The 25,545-nt window shown below is 40.6% G+C and overlaps 1 protein-coding gene across 1 annotated transcript; it reads left to right on the forward strand.

Moving 5' to 3' along the window:
- The first annotated feature begins 389 nt into the window (after positions 1-389).
- LOC307213916 (uncharacterized protein) lies at positions 390-24,374 on the forward strand. Its single transcript, XM_079972147.1, has 17 exons — positions 390-491; positions 1,545-1,719; positions 2,275-2,404; positions 3,856-3,924; positions 6,283-6,404; positions 7,142-7,282; positions 7,419-7,541; positions 8,864-9,060; positions 16,230-16,261; positions 17,427-17,502; positions 17,931-18,105; positions 18,875-19,004; positions 19,215-19,283; positions 21,229-21,347; positions 22,406-22,546; positions 23,581-23,703; positions 23,921-24,374. The coding sequence occupies exons 1-17, from the start codon at positions 420-422 to the stop codon at positions 24,127-24,129; spliced, it is 2,103 nt and encodes a 700-aa protein (XP_079828273.1). The 5' UTR covers positions 390-419; the 3' UTR covers positions 24,130-24,374.
- Positions 24,375-25,545: the final 1,171 nt, after the last annotated feature.

The raw sequence follows: 25,545 nt of genomic DNA on the forward strand, positions 1-25,545 counted from the left end.
CTGGGCAGAGGGGGTGGGGAAGCACTCCAGACCTTCTGGTATTTAACAACTGCCCCCCTCAGTCGCAAATACTCCCTTTTTTTAGCAAGTTACTTGGCAGGGTCATGGCAATGTAGCTGCAGGCACTTCTGGAGGAAGCTGGTTATCATTTCAATTAGATCCCTTCCGTATTTATGGGAGGCAATTAATTTTCCACCTCTGCCTGCCCTTTTCTCAGATTGGGACTTTTCCATAAACCGCTCTTATCTTAGTCATTTTACAAAGGCTCTTGTGTCTACTTTGATTTTACCTGAATATTTATGGTCACTTTCAGCTAACACTGGATAGCAACATCGCAAGCAGAGAGGTCTTGGTGCTGTCAAAAGCAACTTTTTCTTCGGACACAGGCTGTCGGGTATTGGGCAGCACAGTGAAGAACAATGAGTGCTCCAGAACACGCTGACGCTGTGGAAATCTTGTTTCAGCACCAGTATGCATTTATGATCCCAAAGGTAAGCTCTGTGATGGGTATAGTCTGCAAAGTTTAAAACTTGCAGGGACTTTCAAACCTTCAGCTTGTTAATGGATGGTGGGCTTAACCAGGATTTATACTGGGGGGGCGGCGGCTGCAGGACACATTCCTGTCATCGTCCTCTGCTTGGCTCTGTCTAGTAGATTTGGAATGAAATGTCTCGACTGTTATGTATTCAGTGGTCTCTGTTTGCCTGAACTTGAGTCTGGACAAAGGATTCTGAGCCGCTGCATTCCGATTCGATATATGATATCCAATCACAGAACATTTCAGGATTTGGGCCACTGCCATTGGCCCTTAAACTATGAGTTACAATTTGCAGCTTGGGAGTTTAGACAGCCAGTCACGTTGAGAGTGGGAGTGGCCCAGGCCTTCAGAAGCAGTTGCTTTGCCTCTGTTGTCCAGTTCTGTTAGTTCAATAAAGGTAAAAAAAATCTGTCAAAATTTTCAGTCATTTGAAAACTAGGAAGCTAAATAAATAAAAAAAAATAACATCAGGCAGTAGCTTTCATGTGGTAAACGAGTATATTTACAAAATTACAAAAAACCCAGCTTTTTAAATCTTAAACTTTAAAAAAATCTAAACTAAAACATGTTTTCTTGGTTTTGCTGAAAACCTTTTCAGCACTTCCTTCTCAAATTCCTCCTTTTTCTAATCCAGTTTTTCTGTGCTCACGCAGTAAGCATAGCCCGTGGAGATGCTCCCCTGTTAGAGGAAGTGTCAACCTCTGCCCAAACCTGTTGTACCACTCTGAAACAAAAATTGGAAGAATTCTGTTCCCCCCAGTGCTTTTTGCCAGGGATGAAGAACCAGTGGCCCTTCAGATGTTGTTGAATTCCAGTTCCCTTCAGCTCTGGTCAGCATGGCCAATGATCAGGATCAATGGGAGTCACAACCCACACCATCTGAAGGGCCAAAATAATTTATGGTGACTTTGTTTGTTTGTTTCAAAAGCATCCTTCTAGAACTTCCTAACTATAGACCATTTTGAACTCTTTCCTTTTGTACTCCCTCGCTCCTTTTTGCATCCAGATTATGTTTACTGCCTCTGATCTTGGTGTATTTGATCTGCTGATGGAGTCCAAGGAACCGCTGACTTCAGTGACTATTGCCGAACGTCTGGGTACCAGTCCCTTTGGGATGGAGAGGCTGCTGGAGGCCTGTGTTGGCTTAAAGTACTTGCAAGTGGAGAGGAAGGACAACCAAAGTATTTATTACTTACATCTTAGCATCTCTTGGGGAGATCCCTAAGCAGTTTACCAAATTATCAAATCAAACCAAACCAAATTGTATAAACCAAAAGCCAATGAATACAATCCAAGAAAGAGATCAGGAATACAGTAAATAAATTTATACCAGCAGACCAGAAACTGAACAGGGTAGCATTCAAATAAGCCTGTCGAAACATCTGAGTTTTTAGGACACATTTGAAGCACACAGCAGACAGAACTTCCCAAATCACTTTGGAGAGTATTCAAGAGGAAAAGCTGGTTCCTTAAAAGCATTGTTACCCTACTCTTCAGCAATAATAAAAAAAGCTTTCCCACTGAGCTGTAGTTGCTTCCCTTTTTTTGCAGCTGCAGTGTTGTATAAACTTTAAACAGGTTACAGGTGGGGGTTTTTTTGGGGGGGAGGGGTGTTTCATGCCGCCATGCCTGTCATTTCATGCATTTTGTTCCTGCATAATTGGGAAGGGCTTTGGGTTTTGGCGATCACTGCAAAAAAAACAACACATTAATCTTTTGTCCCTTTTCTTTTTAAGCTCTTTATGGAAACACAGACCTTGCCAATCTCTACCTTGCCAAATCGAGCTTGAAGTCTCAGTATCATTCCTTGAAGTTCACTTCTGAATTTGTCTATATGGGTATGCAGTACTTGGCTGATTCTGTGAGGTGAGGAGAAGGATATCACTAAAGCAGGAAACTGCCACCTAAAGCTGTGCCACAGTGCCAAGGCTGGTTAGCTCCATATCCCAGATGCAACTACACTGGTACCTCGGGTTACATACAGTTCAGGTTACATACGCTTCAGGTTAGACTCCGCTAACCCAGAAATAATAACTTAGGTTAAGAACTTTGCTTCAGGATGAGAACAGAAATCGTACTCTGGTGGCGCAGCGGCAGCAGGAGACCCCATAGGCTAAAGTGGTGCTTCAGGTTAAGAACAGTTTCAGGTTAAGAACGGACCTCCAGAACAAATTAAGTACTTAACCCAAGGTACCACTGTATTGACACTTCCATACTAGGCTCCAGATGAGCAACAGAAAGGGAAGCACTAGGAACTGCTCATCTGTTGAAAGGTACAGGCAGAACCGCAACTGCTTTTTGACTCTGCTGGGGCAGCATGGTGCCTTTTCTCTGTCTGCATGCTACTGTCTTCTGTCTACAGCAGCTGCCCTGACATAACTGTTGTGGGTGGAGTTCACGGTCTCCCTTGTGGAGAGTGCCTTTTTAGGACCCCCGTTGATTGGCTTAAAATTAATCTCTTAATATCTGCTAAACCACTTACCAGAGATTTTAAGTGAATGAGGAATATCATGCCCCGTCGTGAAAAATACTGCGATTTTACTTTAAACGACGATTGGAAAGAGCAACACTGCAATTAGGCATGTTGCTAAACTGGAAGCGAAAGGGGTTTTCTTTTGTAGTGTAGTATTCTTCTTTTTATATATTTTTGTAGTATGTTATTTTATTTTGTATATATTCAAACTGGTAGTTTTAATTGTATGTTGATAAATTTAGGTCACTGCTTAATGTTTGGTTTTCTGTTATTTTTAATTAATAATTTATATTGTTTTATGTTAACTGCTTAGAAGTCTAAGACTATATACCTACATCCAGGTGAAATTGGTTCAATTCTTCTCTGGTGACTAATTTGAGATTTAAAAATAGATTTGGAATCACTGAGATATGTAAGCTACTCAGAGAACTCTGGTTATACGGTGGCAGTGGCGTAGCGTGGGTTGTCAGCACCCGGGGCAAGGCAAGTAATTTGCGCCCCCTAACCCGTGGATTTGCGCCCCCTAACCCGTGGATTTGCCCTAACCCCAGATGTTGCGCCCGGTGCAGCCGGCCCCCCCTGCACCCCCCATGCTACGCCACTGTACGGTGGTATATGCATGTCACGAACAAACAAACCTGTGATTGTTAGTCAACCTTGACAACACATAATTTTTTAAATTTACTTTATTAGGCAATATTTATATATTACTTAATAAAAACCCCCTCTAAACTGTTTATACAATAGTATAAAATTTCATTAAAAAGACAGATAACATGATAATGGTATGAGTGTGTGCGCGCCACTCAATTTTCATTTAATTGAAACAAATATTCTTTTTCAGAGAAGGAAAGTGTCAGACTGATAGAGTATATGGCATTTCAGGAAAAGATTGCTTTGATGCTCTTAACAGGTAAAAAAATAAAATAAAAGGTTTTCTAGATCTTGATTTTGGAAGAATGGAGAAAACCTGGGATGCTTCTTGTCAAAGTGACCATTGCCGTTGCAATTTGTGTGAAACATATTGCTTGCTTGTATTCACAGTTCCAGTGTTTTCTCTATTCATTGTTGCATTTCCCTTCTCCAAATGTTATCAGATTACTGGGAAATTTCTTACCACATGCCAAACTTGGGTTCCTGTTTTATGCATTGTGTGAAGGTGATGTCTGCAACTAAGGCTTATATTATGCAGCCTAGTTGTGCAGAATATCCTGGTTTGCCTCCACTATGCTCCAATATTGAAGCAGAATTGTATCTGGTCTTCACAAATAGCTTTTTCAGAGTCTTATCATGGGTACAATGCAGTTTGCCATTATTCAGAGATCAGTCTATGCTCAGACCAGATGCATCTGCACCTCATTTTGGGTATGTGCATCAGGATACTGCATTGGAATTAGATGTTTAAGCTCTCGTTACTGGTGGAGCACAGAGGTCCTGTGCCAATTAACAACTCCTGAAGTTGGAATGTTGTGATAGTTGGGAAAGAGAATCTGAAAGCATGTGTCAGAAAATGTCAAGGGTTGCTGATGAGGAAGATAAAAGTCTCCATTTCAGCCCTTCGTTGCGTTCAGGGGTCCTGAATGGACAGTGTTAAGGATTCATTAGAGAGAATATCCCCTCTCTCTCCTCCCTCTTTCTCTGTGTCAAATCCTTAACAGGCATTTGTATACAACTTAACTAAAATATAGATTAAAAATGCGCACACAATATTTATTCGGATATAATTAAGGAGCCAAATATTCAAAGATCTGGTGCAGAATGCAACCAGTGATGCAACATGTTTAGGGAAGTAATTCAGACAGATACAGATACGTTCTCAGATTTTAATTTGTTACATTAATGCAAGAGACAAAGCACTTCATTCACTAGCTTCAGTTGTGTCTTCATAATGGGTGAAAGTTTTCATTTCATTGTGCCGTAGCTCAAAGTTCTTGCATTGTAAACCTGCATGTGACACGATGACTGTCTCACTTTGTTTTGTTTTGTTGTGTGTGTTGTTTTTTTAAAGTCTGTAAAAAATAAAAGAGGGACGAGACTATTGCAAAGTGTAATAAGAAGAATGTGGAAGTTTTGACATGCTCTAAATTGAGAAGCGGGGTTTAACCAAAGTAGCAGGTTATGGAGGTGCAGGGAACAGCTGTGCAAATGCTGAGCAAACAAACCATTCTGAGGTATTGATAAATTATAGGAACCTATGATGCGGGTGGCGCTGTGGGTTAAACCACAAAGCCTAGGACTTGCCGATCAGAAGGTCGGCGGTTCGAATCCCCGCGACGGGGTGAGCTCCCATTGCTCGGTCCCAGCTCCTGCCAACCTAGCAGTTCGAAAGTACGTCAAAGTGCAAGTTGATAAATAGGTACTGCTCCGGCGGGAAGGTAAACGGCGTTTCCGTGCGCTGTTCTGGTTCGCCAGAAATGGCTTAGTCATGCTGGCCACATGACCCGGAAGCAGTACGCCGGCTCCCTTGGCCAATAAAGCGAGATGAGCACCACAACCCCAGAGTCGGTCACGACTGGACCTAATGGTCAGGGGTCCCTTTACCTTTGCCTATAAGAGGTATTAATGAATTATAGGAACATCATTAATTAATTAAATTTGTATGCTGCCCTTCTTCCAAAGATCAGAGTGGTTCACAACATAAAAAATACAAAATGAGATCACAAAATGCATAATAAAACAAAGCCAAAACAAGCCAATCACCCCCTTCCCATAAACACATTTAAAATGCCATGGAATGTTTAATCTGCCTGGTTTGAGAAATGTTTTTGCCCAGTGCCTAAAGCTTTAGTAATGCAGGCAGTGGGTGAGCCTCCCTAGGGAGAGCAGGGAGCCACCACAGAAAAGGCCTGTTCTCATGTTGCTGCCCTCCAGCATCTCATGTGATCAGGTGATGATCACAGGGTCTGGGGTTGCTTTGTATGGGGAGAGGCGGTCCTTGAGGTATTGCAGCCCAGAGCTGTTAAGATTTTATAGGTTAAATCAGCACTTTAAAATTGGGTCCAGAAACTAATTGGCAGTCAGTGCAGTCAGGCCAGGATCAGTATGATATGCTCACAATCTGCCCCTTGGTATAAGTGGGGAATAACAGGATCAGACCAAAGAAAATAAAATCTACCAACAGGAGTGAACATTTTTAGAATTGCTAAACGTCTACATGCAGCTAACAATGGGAAAGCGAGAGCATTTTGTGGAATAATCGCTCTAGTCTGGAAGCAATTTCTGTATGAAACGTTCATGTCTTTTATATGCCAATGCAATTTTGAATTACTAGATCCGAGAGTGGGCTGCAAAAAATCTTCATGGGTGCTATGCATGCAAAGTGGCATCTGTTTGGCCGAGAAATTTTGACTGCATTTGATCTTTCGCATTTCCCACTTGTTTGTGATGTGGGAGGTAAGTGCTGTAAATTCCACAATATCGTCCTTTACTACTAGCTCAAAATCATAAAGCAGGAAGAATAGAAATGAGAAAGTGCTACAGGTGTGTTTCTGATTTGTGAAGGGAAGGCAAAAATGGGTGGAGTGGATAACACTCAAAGTGAAAGGATCCATGACTGTGAGTGATGGAGAAAGCCAAGCAGGAAGAACGTTGCAAAACAAGAGAATGAATTAGACAAATAGAAACTCATTAACATCTTTCAAACTACAGTACTTTGATGCTACTTGTGTTTAGTCTTGCAGTATCAAGAGCAATGGGAGAAACAGGGTTTGTCCACACTGGAGATTACTGTGCATTTGCAGCTGTTTGCATCCTCATTTAATTTGTGTAGCCCACATGATGAAATGGTCTAACAACAGATGAAATGCTCTAACAGCTGGAATCTACATGCTTTTCTCCTGGAAATTTGGTACTTAATTGGCATAAAAGAACTGACAAATTAGAAAGTGGGAGAAGCACACAAGCAAATGCCTTCTCCGTGGGTCCTTCCTTATTTCAGACATCATGATATATCATGATATATATTATGATGTTTAGCTGGTGATAATCATGCTGTTGAAAACCAGACATCATTCAACCCTAAGTTGTCAGTCACCTATCTGATGTGCTACTCTTAAATTTTTGCACAGGGGTGTTTGGATAAAGCTTTGAGGTGCACAACATTTTCATTTTTTCTTTGTCCTCCCTTCAAGGATGTACTGGGGCATGTGCCAAGGAATATATTTCATTATATCCAAATTCTACAGTGACAATTTTAGACCTACCTGAAATAGTGGAACAAGCAAAAAACCATTATGTGTCCTCGCAAGATCACCAGATTACTTTCCATAAAGGTAAACTGTGTTTTCCCAAGAGCCTACATTGGTTCGATCATTCTTCTTTTAACAAGCAAGATAGCAAAACTCTACAGTGAAGTATTACTGCATTCCTTTAAGAAAATATGCTTATTTTCTACCTATTCTATTACAGGGGACTTTTTTAAAGACGCAATTCCAGAAGCTGACCTCTATATTTTGACTAGGGTCCTGCACGACTGGACTGATGAGAAGTGTGTGCAGCTACTAACCAGACTGCACAAGGCCTGCAAACCTGGTATGTGTATTTATACAGTGAACAGATCAATGAACAGTGCAAAGATGGGGCAGGAGTAACCAAGGGCGGAAGCCCAAGAGAGCTTCTCACATACCCTTCGTTGCCCAACTACAACACAACAGCCCTTCAGGGCTGCCAATGGGTTGCTGCCACTGCCCTTCCACTTACTCCTGCCTCTCCAGATGGGAGGGGACCTGGGATGCACTAAAGTAACTGCATTTCAAACACTTCTTATGTTACTTACAGTGCAAAGATGGTCAACACTCCCTCTTGACTCTGCAGATTCTGCTGGTCACTTACAACTCCAGTCCTAAGTGCCAAGCATCTAGGCATGTGTAGGGTTGCCATATATCCGGGTTTTCCCAGACAAGTCTGGGAATCGAGTAGCAAAATGGCGCCCGATTTTCACTGAATCGGCAAAGTGTCTGTGAAAACCCGGACATATGGCAATAAGACACACTTCAGCAGAGAAATCAAGAAACTTTATTAAGAGTAAAAGGTGGGGGGAAAGCAGGCAGAATGTCAAAACGGAATACAAAATAAACCCGAGCTCTGTGACTCTAAAATTGAACTAATCCTAGCCTGCTCGCTACAATAATGGGAGGCTCAGGCCTTTCTTTAGAGAAGGCAGAGTGACAGAAGAGCTAAAGGTACCATGGAAATTGGGCCCTTGTTACTCAAAGCCTTGCTGCACTGTCCCACATTTGCCCATGTCACTCGGGTTCAACTGCATCGCTTCTGATCATCCCAGAATGCTTGGATAAATTCAGATGAACTATTTCCTTATGCAGTTTTGAACTAAGTAATCTGCTATTTTGGAAAGGGGTATGTCTTTGTGTCCATCTGTATTCTATGGGTTCAGCTGCCTTTCGAGATCAAACTTGGCACAAGGGTTACCAAACTGAGGGTGGCAGACTTAGCTGATGTTTGGGTGTCTGGTGCCATTTTGAATCAAGATGGCGAATTGAAAAAACACCCATTTGTTGGCATAGGTCCACCCACCTCTCAAGATATCATCACCCAACTTGGCATGAGGGTTCCAGAGGTGGGGTGGCGGTCTTTGTTGATGTTTGGACAATGGGAGCCATTTTGAATCAAGATGGCAGGCTAAAACATGACTTTTGGCTCCCTGGGTCAGGTTGAAGCACTGAGTTGGTATGTGTGTGCATGTGTCTGTGTGCAACCCTGAAATTCACAAACTACACTATCCATTTGAAAATCATAATATTTTCTGGTTTCTTTGAATTCCTGGACAGTGTCGGGCATTTTCTGCTAATGATATATATCTTTGTCCTTACTTGGTGAAACGTATTTTGAAACAGGTGGTGGAGTGTTAACAGTGGAAATGGTCCTCAATGAAGATAGAAAGGGGCCGGTAAGGTGCCAACTATACTCTGTGATGATGCTGCTTCTTACCGAAGGCCAAGAACGAACCGCATCAGAGTACAATGCGCTGCTTAGCGCAGCTGGATTCAAAGAGATTCAACAAAAGAAAACAAGCTTCTTTGATGCCATTTTAGCAAGAAAATAATATTGACCGTACTTCATTCTTCTTCAATTCAATATGCTTCAGGTTGTAGACTCTGCTAACCCAGAAATAGTACCTCAGGTTAAGAACTTTGCTTCAGGATGAGAACAGAAATCGGGCTCCAGCTGCGCGGTAGCAGCAGGAGGCTCCATTAGCTAAAGTGGTGCTTCAGGTTAAGAACGAATTAAGTACTTAACCCGAGGTACCACTGTATTTATTTCACAAATTGTAATATCCCTTGCAGTAAGATACTCCCTTGAATAGTTTTGTTCGATCCAGGATAGTTTGGAAGAAGGACTTTTTTTCAGCTGGAACTCCAGCACCTCTCAGATGGGCCGGCTGCCATTATAAGAGAACAATGGAGGTGTTCAGTGTGAGTTCCAGCACCTCTTTTTCTAGAAAAATAGCACTGCTTAGAAGCATTCCAGTATTGCCTCTCCCAGTCAGTTTGTGCCTTTTTGGATAGAGACTAGTCTTTGCTTATGTTAATCTGAATAAAAAATTGCTATGTATATTGAGTGATACATAATCTCTCTGGAGGATCAAATAGCTGTGGAAGGCCTGAAGTTTACTGAACTTGTTTTCACATGAAAGGATTTTTTTTTCCCGAATACATTTTTATTAAAGTTATACACAAAACAGACATATAAAAAAGAAATATATATATACACATACAGAAAAGATTACAAAAAAGGGGTCACTACAACAGAGATATACAAGCCAACTTTTTCCTTTTTCCAACTATACAAAGAAAATAATTTAGCTACATCGTGCAAAAAAAAAAAAAAGAAAGAAAGAAAGAAAGAAAGAAAAGAAAAGAAAAGAAAAGAAAAGAAAAGAAAAGAAAAACACCCTAGACTCCCTTCCACCCTTTTGGTAAGTATCGAATATCTACTTCCATTACGTATTTGATTTTTAATCTATAATCCTAAATTCACTCGCTGGTAGTATTGTTCTAACCCCGCCAGTTCACATTAGACATTTATTCCAATATAGTTCCAGTATTTACTCCAATTTTTCAGATATTTCTGTTCATCTTGATCTCTTATTTTACCTGTTAATTTATCAAGCTCAGCATAATTTACCATTTTAATCTGCCAGTCATTTATGCTGGGGATGGTTTCCACTTTCCAGTATTGTGCCAACATAATTCTCGCTGCTGTGGTGGCATAGAGGAATATCGTCTTGTCTTCCTTTTTGATTTCTTTGCCCGTCATTCCCAGCAAAAAGGCTTCAGGTCTTTTGGGAAAAGTGTACTTAAGTATTTTTTTAAGCTCATTATAAAGTGATTCCCAAAAGCCTTTCACCTTTTCACATGTCCACCATAAATGATATAGATCACCCTCCACCTCACCACACTTCCAGCATTTCTTATCCTTTAATCTATACATTTTGGCCAATTTCACAGGGGTGTGGTACCACCTATATAACATCTTCCAAACATTTTCTCTCAGTGCCATACATGCTGTAAACTTTATGTTACAATTCCACACTTCCGACCACCTTTCAAAATCGATGTTATAACCAAAGTCAATTGCCCATTTAATCATTGCCTCCTTCACCTCCTCGTCCTTTGTATACTACTCTAATAGTATATCATAAATTCTGGATAGGGTTTTGTTTTTGCCTTCTACTACTTCTATGTTAAATTTTGATTTTTTATCATCAAAACCCAACTTCTTATCCTCTTTTAACAAATCATTCACCTGGTGGTATTGCAACCAACCAGTGAATAAGCTTTTTATCTCTTCATAAGGTCTGAGTTTGGGCCCTTGGTCTGTTTTTCTTAACATTTCTTCATAGGTGGCGTTTTTCTCCTCCATGTTTGTTTTCTTGACCGTTAGAACCTCTATTGGTGAAATCCACCAGGGTGTCTTTCTTTCAAGGAGGTTTTTATTCCTTTCCCATGCTTGGTATATCGGTCCCCTAAAAATATGGTTTAAAAAGCTCTTGTGGACCTTCACTTTCCCATACCAAAAGTACGAATGCCATCCGTACCAATTATTGAAACCTTCCAGGTCCAATAGGTCTCTATTCTCCAGTTTTATCCAATCTTTTAACTAGAGTATGCAAGCCGCTTCATAGTATAGACTTAGGTCCGGGAGAGAAAAGCCCCCTCTTTCTTTTTTATCTATCAAAATTTTCATTTTTATCCGTGGCCTTTTCCCCTGCCAAATATATTTCGCCAAGGCTCTCTGCCACTCTTTACATTGTTTTAAGCCTTTAAGTATGGGGATAGTTTGAAATAAAAATAGCATTCTAGGCAGAATATTCATTTTAACAACAGCTATCCTCCCCAAAAAGGAGAGTTTCATCCTCCCCCAAATTTCCATGTCTTTCTTTATACTCCTCCAGGTGACATCATAATTATCCTTATATAAATTAATGTTCTTAGCTGTGACCCATATTCCAAGATATTTCACTTTCTTAGCTACCGCAATTTCCGTCCTTTGTTCTAAATCTATCATTTCTTCCTTTGTTAAATTTTTGACCAACATTTTGGTTTTATTTTTATTTACCTTAAGTCCTGCCACGGCTCCAAATTCGTCAATTTTTTGTAAAGCTTCTTTTACGCTATTTTTTGGGTCTTCTAAGGTTAATACGATGTCATCTGCAAAGGCCTTGATTTTATATTCCCTCTTTCCTACCTTGACTCCTTTAACTTCTGTTGCCCCCCTTAGTCTCTCGTTCAGTATTTCTAATACTGTTATAAACAATAGAGGAGACAGGGGGCAGCCCTGTCTAGTTCCTTTATATATACTAAAGTATTCTGTTGTGGTGTTATTTATTACCAACTTTGCCTTCTGTTCCTTATATATTGCTTCTATGCCTTTTCTAAATTTCTCTCCCATTCCCATCGTTTCCAGACTTTTCTTCAAGAAATCCCACGAGATATTATCAAACGCCTTTTCAGCGTCTATAAACACCAAGGCCGCTTGTCTAGCTATACTCATATCCAAATATTCAATAATATCTATCAAGTTCCTTACATTTTCCCTTAATTGTCTCCCTGGGAGGAAGCCCGTTTGATCTTTATGTATTTTATTGTTCAGGACCTTTTTTAATCTTTCTGCCATTATATCTGCAAATAGCTTGTAATCATTATTTAATAATGAAATTGGCCTATAATTTTTCACTTCCAAGGTATCTGCATCTTTTTTAGGAATCAAGGTGATATATGCTTCCTTCCAGGTATTCGGGATCCTTCCTTCTTTTAATATATTATTCATCACTTCTCCTAACACTGGGGATATTTGGTTACTTAGCGTTTTGTAATATTTGGCCGAAAGGCCATCTGGCCCTGGCACTTTCCCACTTTTCATCTTTTTAATGGCCTTCTTTATCTCTCCTTGAGTAATTGTCTGGTCTAATATCTCTTTTTCTTCTTTTGAAATTTGTTTTAGGTGATGTTCTTGCAAAAAGCAGTCTATTTCTTGTTTTGTTTCCTTTCTTCTTTTATATAAATCTTTATAATATTTTTGGAATATCTTTCTTATTTCTTTTGGTTCTTCCACAATCCTTTCTCCTTCCCTTATCTTACTAATCGTGTTTTGTTTTCTTCTTTCTCTTATTTGCCATGCCAAATATTTGCCTATCTTATTTGCAGATTCAAACGTCCTCTGATTCATCATTTTAATTTTCCATTCTACCTCTTGGTCAATTATTGTAGAAAATTTAGCTTGTAGTATCTTTATATTCTGCTTCGCGGTCTCCTCACTGGGGTTGATAGTTAACTTTCTTTCATTTTCCATAATCTGTGTTAGGATCTGTTCCTTCTTTGTCTCTTTTTCTTTTCTTACTTGACTATTTTTCTGTATTAGAAAGCCCCTCATAACTGCCTTTCCTGCGTCCCACACCGTCTCTATAGCAGTTTCCCCGTTTAAATTCCATTTAAAATAATCTTCTATTGTCTCTATTGCCTTATTCACAATCTTCTGGTCATTAAATAAAAATTCATTCATTCTCCATCTGGCTGTTTTGATATCCTTACCTTTTAACTCAATGGAAACCGCATTGTGATCAGATATAGTTCGTGGAAGAATTTCCGATTTAGTTAAATTCTGAGTCAGTTCCTTCGAAATCCAAATGCTATCTATTCTCCCCCAACTTTGATTTGGATTTGAGAAGAAAGTATATTGTTTTATAGTGGGGTTTTTGAGTCTCCAAGCATCGATTAATCCCAGGTTATTTACCATATCAAAAAAAGATCGCGGTAATTTACCTTCCTTCTTCTCTTGTTTTTTTATTGACTTATCTAGGATTTTGACTATAAACAGGCAGCTCCCAGTTCCGGGATTTGAGCTGTGTAATACCTCTGGATAGGTTATGCACCCTTCTTTGAAGGACCAGGTATGAAGATCCATCATTGTCACTAGAGGCCCAGGTGACCTGTGGGGTGCTCTTTACCAACTTTGGTTGGTGTACCAGCTACAACAGTCCTAGGAAGGAGATATCATTTCCTCCAACATTCCTCAGATGAAAAGGGGAACAGTCCATTCTCCATCATTGTCATTGTTTGAGCATTTCCTCCTAGTCGAGTACAAAAGTTATTAGAGGAAACACACAAAACTGTAGTATTTAAACACAGAAATCTTTGAATTTTTGTATTGCATTTAGGGAAGCCTAAGGGGAAAAAGAAAACCCCAAATCAATAAATACCACTAACTGGGTGTACACATACACAACATTAACAATAAATACAACATAATAAAAATAAACATTATTATAAATAAAAACAGCATGGGTGAAATGTCTTTATTGTGGTTCGAGGACCCGACCACCGCGACGTGAAAAGAAGACACAGGGACACGTGATCCAGCCAGCCCCCATTTCAGCTTAAGCTGGTTGAGAAGTTTTTTCTTGCTGTGTCTGCCAACGTAGACCAGGCCTGGGAAACTGTGGCCTTCCACATGCCACCAGACTACAACCCCCAGTGCCTCTGACCCCAAGCCATGCAGATTGGGGCTTCCCATTGACTGCCTCGCTGCCCAGCTGCTGTCTGCACCTCTCAGCTCTTCCTCTCAGCTAAGGCAGAGCCCTGGGAACACAACCCACCACTGTCTGCCATTGGGCTGTGTTGGGAATTTAGGATTCAGCATGAGAAAGCAAGGAGCTGAGATGGCTTAAGGGTCCTGGCATTTTCAGGGAAAAGACTATGAGATAGGGTTGCTATGTTGCTGCATACATTGGTACCCTCCTAATTACACTATTGCAATGCTCTGTATGTGGGACTACCCTTGTGTCTGATTTGGAAGCTAGTGGGAAATTGTTCATTATCACATTTAGATCCCACCACCTTTTCTTTGAGGAGTTTAAGTTGATGTTCTCCCTACTTCCATTTTATTCTTGCAATGTTAAGTAGGTTAGGATGAGAGTTGTTAAAGGTGAGCCTCATGGTTGAGAGGAGATTTCAGCCATGCTGTGGCAGATCCCACCGCTAGCCACCAATTAATATATGGCGGACTCGCCCTCTAACTACCCCCAGTTAAATATTGCAGGCCCACCGCATGATACGCCAGTTACACAAATGTCTACAATTTACCACAAGCTATCTTGTGAAGGTCTTCTGTGAGGGAAAATTTGGTGATTTAGAGTCTTAGGCAGGAGTTGATCAAACAAGAAAAGTTTTGTTTACAAAAAGAAGTTTGTGAAACAAAGTTGGGTCAGGAGATGCATTCTTTCAGGTAGAAATTAACCTGTTACTTAAAGCTCAATATAAAGATTTCACAGGCCTAAACACCGTAGTATATGCACAGCTTTTCTTAAACTTTGGTTGCTAAAAATCAGGTAGATGTTCCGGTTTCTAGAATGGGTGGTAAAATGTTTCACTCAGTTTCTGTTACTTCATTCTCATTCCTTTACTTAGTTATGACAGGGGTTACAGTTAAATACTTTTGACACAGCACAGCTGCCTTCACAGCCTAATACTTTGGTTCATGAGCGAGGGACACATTTTGCCAGTTAGCCACTCCTGAGGTATTGCAATTAGTATAACACACCCAGGGGATCACCTCACCCCTTGTTACTGGTTTGGGAGTTGTCTTTACCTAGAATAACTCTCTCCCTCCCCCAGCTAGAATGAGGCCCAGGTATCCTTAATTGCCACAGGTTCTATCTCTCCTGGCTCAGACTCAGCCCTCCAGGTGACTGACTGTATACCTTCCTCAGACACTCAACCCAGTCTTCCTATTTAAGCTGTGAGCCTCTTCCCTCTTGCTATAGATAGTCTCTTCAGTGTAGATGTTCTACTCAAACCAGAACCAGCTCTCCTCAGTAAATCCTACCCTGATCCCTCTTTGTCCCTAACTCTCAAGCTAAACCCTGTCTCCCATCTCAAGCCCTTTCCAACCCTCTTCGTCAGAAATGGCTCCTTTTATTCTCCGTCCCAAAGTGCTGTTCAACCCCCGCTATCTAGCTGTCTTGAGAGAAGCTCCAGCACTCTGGTGGAATTTTTGAGGGACTTCATCACCAGACCCTAGTCTGCCTCTGCTTTCCATCATACATGCCCAGACTTTAGCGCAGAGCTTTCTGAACTTTTCATGAGGGTTACACGCTTTTTAGGCAAGCATCATTTCGCAACACAATAATTAAGCTTTACTAGCAAACCAGACGTTAAACTAACCCCTTTCCAGCCCCAGAGGGGCGCGGGGAGCATTTGTGCAATACACCTACACATTGCAGCCAACACACTAATGTGTTGCGACACACAGTTTGGAAAGCTCTGCAATAGCCACTTAGTGGGGCACCCAGCTCTGCAGTGGTTGCTACAGAGCCAAGTTCAAGAGTTTCCTTTTTTTGTGTGTATGGACATTTAAAACCCTAAACAACTTGGGTTCAGGATACCAGCAGATCACCTCCTACAGTAAAGGCCAAGCCATTCTTTAAGATCTTCCAAGACGGCTCTGCATGCTCCCAGTAGATAGTCACTTAGTGAAAACATGGAAGCAGAACTTTTCAGTGATGGTGCGCACCCTGGCAATGTCCTGCAGAAATAATGTGTGGTGTGGAGAAAGTAATGACATTTAAATGCCTTTTTGAAATATTGGTTCATTCAAGCTTTGGAGGGATCCTAACTCTAAAATTTCTAATTTTGTCCATTTCGTACACTGATCAGTTTTATTTGTAATACACACTTGTATTCTGTTTTTATCTTGTTTTAGAAAATCTGTATTGAACGCTATGGTGTTTTTATGTAAACCACTTAGAGATTTTTATATGATTTTTTAAAAAAACAAAACAGTTGCCTCTAACACATTTGTTTGCAAGAGAGCACCAAAGTAATCTGAAAAGTTGGATTATACATCAGATACACATCATGAGGTATTTATTACCTGTAGTATGAAGTATTTATTACTTTGCAAGGGCGAGATAAATTACCATGAACCAGGCACATAATGAGCACTGGTGATGACAGAGATTGTTGTTATTGCACAACACAAATACCATACTTTGTAAAGCATCTTGACCCACAGTCCTTCCAGGTGGGCGCCTCCTAACATCAAGGAAATGGAAGAGACTATAAAGCCAGCTGACAGAAGGGGGGGGCGCTAGCATTCCTCTTCCCACTGACATACGTATAAAAAGGGGAGTGAAACTGCACAATAAATCTATTTTTGCTGCTTCTCCACAGGTAAGCGGTCCCTTACTCTTCACCCCTGCCTCAAACCTTTCTGTTTCTGGACTCTCTGATTCTTAATAACTTTGTCATGTCGTTTCCCTTCTCCGGGAAACTCCTGATTGTACATTTCCTTTCTCTAGGAATCACCTTTTTTCTTTCACATGATTTCTCTATATCAGTATAACAAAAAATTCATTTTTAGAAGTAAGTTATTTGGTGAGTCTCTTGGGATTTTTTGCCATTCGTATTTGTTGACTTGGGCACAGAAACGGCTCCTAGTATTTGACTTTCATGTCTTGCTTCTTTGTTAAGCTGCTACCATTTCCTAATGTGTTTCTGTATTTTAAGAATTTCCAAATGGCCTCATTTCAGCAAGAGCATTTCCCCCAAACCACCTGCTCTCTCTTCTGATGAACTTTCTCCAATAACTTGTTAATTTTGCATTTCCAGACACCAGTTGATTTTCCCTCACTTGTCAGGTTCTGATATCACTTTTACTCACATAGGCAAAATCAGTAATTTTCAGGTACTTCCTTCCTCCTGCACTTGTGAGAAAAAAAAATCCTTTTCCACCTATGCCTTTACTTAGCAGAGGACTTTCCTATAAACATATCTGGCCTCACAGTCATTTATCATTAGATGTTTATCATTTCATTGTCATTTTCAGTGAATTCTGAATAAAAGAACCACAACTTGCTCATCAGAGGAAAACTGTGAGGTCTCAGACAAAGAAGTAAAGAACAATGAGTACTACAGAAGAAGCTGAAGCTTTGAAACTGTTATTTTGGAATCAGTATTCATTTCTAATACCAAAGGTAAAAGTATTGTCTGCAAAATTTAATACTTGCAAGGACTTTGAAACTTTCAACTTGTAAATGGATGTGTAGAATCAAACATGCCTTTAAATGGCAAGGCAAATCTTACTGTTACACGGGTCAACCCAGCACAAACAAAGGCAGAAACTTCAAATATTGTTAATGTCACTTGAATGTTCTAACAAGAAAATGAGAAGAACTGTGAATCTGTGTATGGGATTCACAGCACAGGTGGGATACAGCAATAATTCAAAATTAACTTGCTTAAAATACCTGTGTCCTACTTTTATTTCTACAATTCAAATGGACTTGAACTGTATTGTAATCCTTTTGTGTTTCAAAAGCATCTTGTTCCTTTTAGAACATATGTAACTATAGACCATTTTTAGCTATTTCCTTGTGTACTCCCTCACCCTTTTTGCACCCAGATTATGTTTACTGCCTCTGATCTTGGTGTATTTGATCTGCTGATGGAGTCCAAGGAACCGCTGACTTCAGTGACTATTGCCGAACGTCTGGGTACCAGTCCCTTTGGGATGGAGAGACTACTGGACGCCTGTGTTGGCTACAAGTTCCTGCAAGTGGAAAGGAAGGAGAACCAAAGTGTTTATTCTTTATTTGGAAATTTAACCAACACTATAAAGTAGAAATACCATTAAAAAATCAATTTCAGTAAATAACTTTAAACCATCAAGCCAGCAACTGAACCATCCAAATAAGCCTAGGGAAACATCTGAGGTTTTAGGAGACATTTGAAGCACATGGAATTTCCCATATCTCTCTTTGGGGAGCATTCCAGAGGGCCGGTGCTATAAACAGAAAGGGCTTTCTTTCCAATAGGTATGCAGGTGACACTACTCTCCTTTCATGATTGTAAAGGGTGAGTTGTCCCATAGCAGGAGAGATGGTCTGTTAGATGTGCTTGTACCTAGTTGTTTACAAATGTCAGTGAGAAAGCTCAGTAGCAAATAGGCAGCTAGTGCAGGTCACTAAACACCAGTGCAGCTCAGGACATTCAGAGTTTGTCCTTCTGACTTAGATGTTACAGTGGAACAAAGTTGCCTGCTGTTCATAGATTTCTAATACTTCGCTCCAGATTTCGGAATGGCCACTCCTAGTAGCAGCTTTGTACCCTGAAGTTCCACTGCAAGCAGGTGGAGGCCTAGTCTTTCCATACTTTTCTCTGCAAGAGAAGCTGGAGAATTGCATTCTTGGTTTTTTACAATGCGAGCAGCATGCCATGGAATCATAGAAATGTGTCTTCTGTCTCATTATCCTTGTTTCAAGCATTTTGTCCCTGCAGAATTGGGGAGGGAAAGGGGCTTTGCACAGAGGTGTGAAAACGTTAATCTTTTGTCCCCTTCGTTTTAAGCGCTTTATGGAAATACTGACCTTGCCAATCTGTACCTTGGCAAAAGAAGCCCAAAGACTCATTATTATTCCATGAAGTTCAGTTCTGAATTTTCCTATACGAGAGCACAGCACCTGGCTGATTCTGTGAGGTGAGGAGATTGATAAAAAGGGTAATAAAACAGTAAAACTCACAGACGTTACAAATAAACAAACCTGTGTTGGTTAGACTCAGCTTTGACAACACATGTAATTGTATGAGTAGCACACTTGGTTTAGTTGTTTTGTTGCAGAGTCTGAATTTTAATTCTGTAGTTACGATGCTCATTTTTTCTTAAACTAAAACAAATATTCTATTTCAGGGAAGGAGAGACTCAGACATATAGATTAAGTGACAGTTCTACAAAAAATTTCTATGAGGCTGTGTACAGGTACAGAAAAATTGTATTTATGTAGATCTTGTTTCTTTTTAAAGAATGGGCAAAGCTTTCCCTTTGCAATTTGTGTGAAACCTATTGCTAACTTGTATTCACCTGATGTCTAAAATTAGATTCCTTGATATCAGGTGTTACATTACACAAACTACATAGGAGCCAACTCCTAGGGGCTGTGGGAGCTTCAACCCCAAAGCTTTCCTTTTGCAATTTGTGTGAAACCTATTGCTAACTTGTATTCACCTTTCCAGCATTTTTCTATCCAGTGTTGCTTTCTTCCCTCTCTGATAGTTATCTTTAATGATATTGGGAGATCCCTTACTACATGCCAGGCTTGGGTTCCTGCCCCCCCCCCCCCATTTAAGCATGATGTCTAAAAATAGATTCCTTGCAGGTCTTACATTACACAAACTACATAGGAGGCTACTCCTGGGGGCTGTGGGAGTTTCAGCCCCCACAATAAAATACTTGAGGGGCCAGGTCTCCCCCCCCCCAAGCTGATGGACATTCCCATTCAAACGATGTGTATGAACTGCATCACGTGATCAGTTATCATGCCATCACATTATATTTTATTCAAGTTGGCACCCTAACAGACTAGTTGTGAAGACCCTGCCTTGTTTACCTCTTGAACTTTCCACTGTTGACACAGAACTGCTTCCAGCAAATAGTCTTTCCTGAGCCTTATCACTGCTTCAGTGCAGTTTTCCACAATCCAGAGGTCAATGTGTGCTCAGACATGTCAACAGACATCCCCACTTGCTCATTATGGGGGAATCCTGTACAGGCAGTAGAGGCCCTGTGCTATTTAACAATTCCTGGAGTTGGAATATTGTGATAGTTGGGGAAATAGTTGAGAAAGAAGGTTTGAAACATGTGGATAGGGGCTACTGATCAAATTCAACTGCCAAGAGGCAGCTTTTGCCATGGCAAAAATTATCCTTGGGCAGAAACTGGTCAGTAAAAAAACTGAGTTAAGGAAAAATGCGTAAAGAGAATTCAAAGTTATTTACTGCAATTGAAAACATAGCATAAATAGTAGTGCAATATGGGATTGATATATAATTAATATAATATAGCATAGCATAATAAAATAAAATAAAATAAAATAAATAAAATGATTAATATCATATCATATCACTTGAATAATGAGGAGAAGTCAGTCCACTTCAACCCTTCTTTTTGTATGAGGTCCTGAATGCTTAATTATTCCTCAGGATGACTAGTAATATAGGCTTCTGTCCATCAATTACTACACCCAGACCCCTCCATGTGAAGCATTATTAAATTACATGGCTCCACTGAGCATGCAGAGGAGCAGGTTTGAAGAGGGGTGCTTTCTCCTCCTCCTCCCCTTCCTCCTCCTCCCCCTCCTCCTCCTCGTCTAAGTGGTCATATATTAGGAACCACAGCCTGTAGAATTGTTCCATTTTTAATAACAAATTAGGCCACCGATGGAAACAAAGATATGCAATGTTTATCCAGATGGAATTCAGATGCAAGAGTTTGTGCCACACACAGCAGAGTTGGAGGAAGTCTTAGTTGTCCAATTCACTGGGGAAGATGTGATCACAAGGGAAATGCAGTCAGAAAAATGGAGAAGGGAATTTGTCAGAGGTAATTTTAAAAACTGAGGGTTTGACATACTGGTGAGAGGGACAGTTACAGTAAATGATGTATTATTATTATTATTAATAACAACAACAACAACAACAACAACAATAATTAATATTTAAATTTGTGTATGGATTATGGATAGATCCCGTCATGATCTGTCCACTGGTATCAATGGGAAAAAGGAGGATGAGGCCGAAGAAAGGAAAGGAAATCCTCCCACAACTAAAAAGCAACAGCATTATGTGGAATATGGCTCCTGTTTAGAACCATCCTCTGTTCAAAGGTATCCCTTCTGTTAACTGACAATGCTATTTTGAATTACTAGATCAGAGAGCGGCTTGCGAGAATTCATGGAGTTTATGCGTGAGATGTGGAGTCTGTGTGGTCGAGTTGTGTTGAATGCATTTGATCTCTCTCATTTCCCACTCGTTTGTGATGTGGGAGGTAAGTACCATAAATTCTCACATGTCTTCCTATGCTGGTACTCTGAAATGATAAGGCTGCTGTTGTAGAACATCCCATTTTGTCCTGAGCTGTAGCCACTGTATATTTTGGTGGCGTAGGGTAGGGAGAAGGGCAGTAGATGACTTGAGTTCGTGAATTGTGAATTTTTTTATTTCAGTCACAGACCGGTTCCAGCTCACATACAACACCAAGGAAGTCATAAACATGATAGGGATACATTTGAATTTGCAATCAGGTATAACAGAGACAATACAAATATAGCAACAGTTAAAAAATATATAAATTAAAACTTAGTCACTAAAATATAACCTAAAATTATCATTGAAGGCCTTAATCATTATGATAGCACAGCTTGTTCCCTAAGTTTTATAGCAATCACACAGACCCTTAACGTGATCTCAGGATCCTTGTCCTCTACCAGGGATTTTAGACATTGAAGTTTGGATTCATTTGGAGATTTTTGCATAGCAGGGGTAATAAATACCGAGCTTGAGTTCAAATTACCAAAGTCTCAATTAGGTCCACTGAAAAGACATGTGTTGGCCTTAGTTCTGGCCACTCCTGCCTGGCACACTCTCATATTCCTCTGGTCTGTATTCTCATTGCTCCTGCTAAACAGGATAGAATTGCAGCACAAGGTTTTGCTTGGTATTGTGCAAGTACAATATTGTTCTTTCACCCCCTGATAACCCATGACCCAAGCTCTGAACTATCAGATCTCAGAACTGCAGAAGCACAGTGGCGTAGCATGGGTTGTCAGCACCCGGGGCAAGGCAAGTAATTTGCGCCCCCTAACCCGTGGGGGCAGAGAGCTGCGAGTGCGAGTGCGCCCCCCAGATGTTGCGCCCGGTGCGGCCGGCCCCCCCTGCACCCCCCACGCTACGCCACTGCAGAAGCGGCACATACTTACCACTGAATGAAATGACTGAACAGCCACCTATCTGGTGTGCTATCTTAGAGATATGCGCAGAATATTTTGGAAAAAGCTTTGATATGCACAACATGTTCATTTTTTCCCCTTTGGTTCTCCCCTTAAGGATGTAGTGGTGCCCTAGCAAAGGAATGTATTTCATTGTATCCAAATTCTACAGTGACCATTTTAGACCTACCTGAAGTTGTGGAAGCAGGAAAGAAGCTTGTTGTCTCCTCAGAGGAACACAGAATTACTTTTCACAAAGGTAAAATGATGTTTTATCCTGCATATATTAGATCATTTTCTTCCACTAACAAACAAGACAGCCATGCACTAAACAGGGGTCGAGAATCAGTGACCCTTCAATTATGGTTGGACTACAATTTCCATCATCCCCGACCATGCTGTCTGGGGTTGATGGGAGCACATACATAGTTGAACTATAAAATTCACTCCCACAGGAGGCAGTGAAGATCACCAAATTGGGTGCTTTCTTTTTTTAAAAAATAATTTTTATTAAGTTTTCCATTTAACAATCCAATCATATCACATTAATTAATCCGAATTATACTAATACATATAAAATCATAAAATCCAAATATTTTGCCGAATTTTTTAAATTTTTTGTTGGGGGTACCCATGCTTCGAGCTCAGTAAGGGTCCAATCATCTCATATTTCTGCTGCTTTGATGTTCACAAGTCCCATCTTCCAATCTTCTTGTTGTTATCATTTTTCTTCTTAATAACCTCTAAGTTGTTTCCACAAGCGAGTTGAAACAAACATTATTATCTTCCTGTGTGGATTTTCACGCTGATCCAAAAGTCCTATTCGGGCGGCAGGCGCCATTTTGACAGTTCTGATGAAATAAAGTCTAAGCGTCTGCTCATTAATTTTCCCAGACCAGTTGCTCCATAAATCAGCCTTTCCAGGGGAGTTCTTGCCAGATCAGACATAGAATTCAAACGTGATAACAGAACAGAACAGGAGGCAGTGAAGGCCACCAAATTGGGTGCTTTCTAAAGGGAATTAGGCAAATTCCTGGAGATAAGTCCATCAACGGTTACTAGCTGTCATGGTGTATGCTCTGCCTCCATGATCAGGGACAGTATCCTGAATAGTAGCTACTTGAAACCGCAAGAGGAGGAAAGGAGAGTGAGCTCTTCTTATGCTAAGTTTTCCTTCTTCACAGTAGAAGCACCAGGAGACAGTATAGCTACAAATTGGAGAAAGATAAAATCATGTATTCTGTCTGTAAGAATAATAATTATTTCACCAAACTGCTACTTGTTTTATTTCAGGTGATTTTTTAAAAGATCCAATTCCAGAAGCTGACCTGTATATTTTGGCTAGGATCCTGCACTGCTTTACAGATGAGAAGTGTGTGCAACTGCTAACCAGACTGAACAAAGCCTGCAAGCCTGGTAGGTGCATGGTGTCAAAGGTGTTTCCTGTGGGAACTGATTCTCATTCCAAGCCGCGTGGATTTCCCCATGGCCCCTTCCCCTTATGTCTGTGTCCCACTCTGGCTCAGCTGCGTTCTTTTATTTCTTGAGCTTCTGATCCCAGGACACCTGGGAAAAGTAACATGCTGCTTTGTAATATGTAATGCTACATCTTCTATGTCCTTTTCTGAAACAGGTGGTGGAGTTCTAGTAGTGGAAATAGTTCTCAACGAAGACAGAACGGGGCCACTGGAAGCTCATATATACGGTTTGGTTATGCTGCTTTGTACTCAAGGAAAAGAACGGACCCTGTCAGAGTACAATGCGCTCCTCAGTGCTGCTGGCTTTAAGCAGATTCAGCAAAAGAAAACAGGCTACTTTGACGCCATTTTAGGAAGAAAATAACATTGACCAAGAACATTCTGTGAGCGTCGTGACTGAACGGATATATTTCAGCCTGATTCTTTGCAGCCATAACTGAACATGCTTAATCGCTTTTTTTTTTTTTTTTTTTGCAAATCCTCACCATGTGGAAATATCTCCTTCACCCCCCTGTTTATCATTATGCTTGAATACTAAGAGAAACTAGAATAATAATACTAATTGTTACATGTTAACCACCATTGTAATAGTAGTAGTTATTACCTTCATTTGCCTGCTTGCCTTTTTTTTTTTCTTTTTGAGCACATGAGCCAAACCAGGAAAAAGAAAGAGGTTGTATCCCATATTGCCTCAGGATTTTTGTGGTAAACAGAACCTGTTGGAAACAATTATAAAATAAATATAGATAATATGCAAGCTATGATCAGCTAGCCTGTGTAGCTTGAGAGATGCCAACCCTATTAAGAGGAGCCTTTCTCAAACTTTCCACACAGGTCACTCCTGACTAACTCTTTATCTTGAGTCCTCAGATGTTGTTGAACTATAACGCCCACATCTGGGAATTCAAGCTGTCCTGAGAGAGTAGCTCCATTTAGTTCCCCCTCTTGCTGAACTCTCCATTCCATCGTTATAAGAACTTCAGCAACCAGCTCTGGGAACCTCTTTGGCCAAAGAGGAGGGTGAAACAGCTTTAAACATATAAATGTCAGGGAAAGGCAGGAACCCCCAGAGTGGGTTGGAGTGGGTGGGGGGGAGCACATGAGCCAAACCAGGAAAAAGAAAGAGGTTGTATCCCATATTGCATCAGGATTTTTGTGGTAATCAGAACTTGTTGGAAACAATGAGAGCTACTAATCCATATTTGAAAATAAATATAGATAATATGCAAGCTATGATCAGCTAGCCTGTGTGGCTTGAGAGATGCCAATCCTGTTAAGAGGAGCATTTCTCAAACTTTCCACACAGGTCACTCCTGACTAACTCTTTATCTTGAGTCCTCAGATGTTGTTGAACTATAACACCCATAATAATAATAATAATATAATAAAAATTTATTATTTATTCCCCGGCCACTCTGGGTGGCTTCCAATCGAGTGTTAAAAACAATGTAGCATTAAATATTAAAATCTTCCCTAAACAGGGCTGCCTTCAGATGTCTTTTAAAGATAGGATAGCTGCTTATTTCCTTCACATCTGAAGGGAGGGTATTCCACAGGGTGGGCGCCACTACCGAAAAGGCCCTCTGTCTGGTTCCCTGTAACCTCACTTCTCACAATGAGAGAACCGCCAGAAGGCCCTCGGCGCTGGATCTCAGTGTCCGGGCTGAACGATGGGGTTGGAGACGCTCCTTCAGGTATACAGGACCGAGGCCATTTAGGGCTTTAAAGGTCAGCACCAACACTTTGAATTGTGCTCGGAAACGTACTGGGAGCCACTGCA

The sequence above is a fragment of the Podarcis cretensis genome (genome assembly GCF_951804945.1).
Source record: "Podarcis cretensis genome assembly, chromosome: 4".
Lineage (NCBI taxonomy): Eukaryota > Metazoa > Chordata > Lepidosauria > Squamata > Lacertidae > Podarcis > Podarcis cretensis.

Bases quoted from the DNA above. Each gene is read 5' to 3' on its own strand.
- LOC307213916 (XM_079972147.1), top strand. From the start codon at position 420: ATGAGTGCTCCAGAACACGCTGACGCTGTGGAAATCTTGTTTCAGCAC. The intron at 492-1,544 runs GTAAGCTCTGTG...TTTTGCATCCAG, and splicing joins ATGCATTTATGATCCCAAAG to ATTATGTTTACTGCCTCTGA. The intron at 16,262-17,426 runs GTAAACCACTTA...AAAGAAGTAAAG, and splicing joins GAACGCTATGGTGTTTTTAT to AACAATGAGTACTACAGAAG.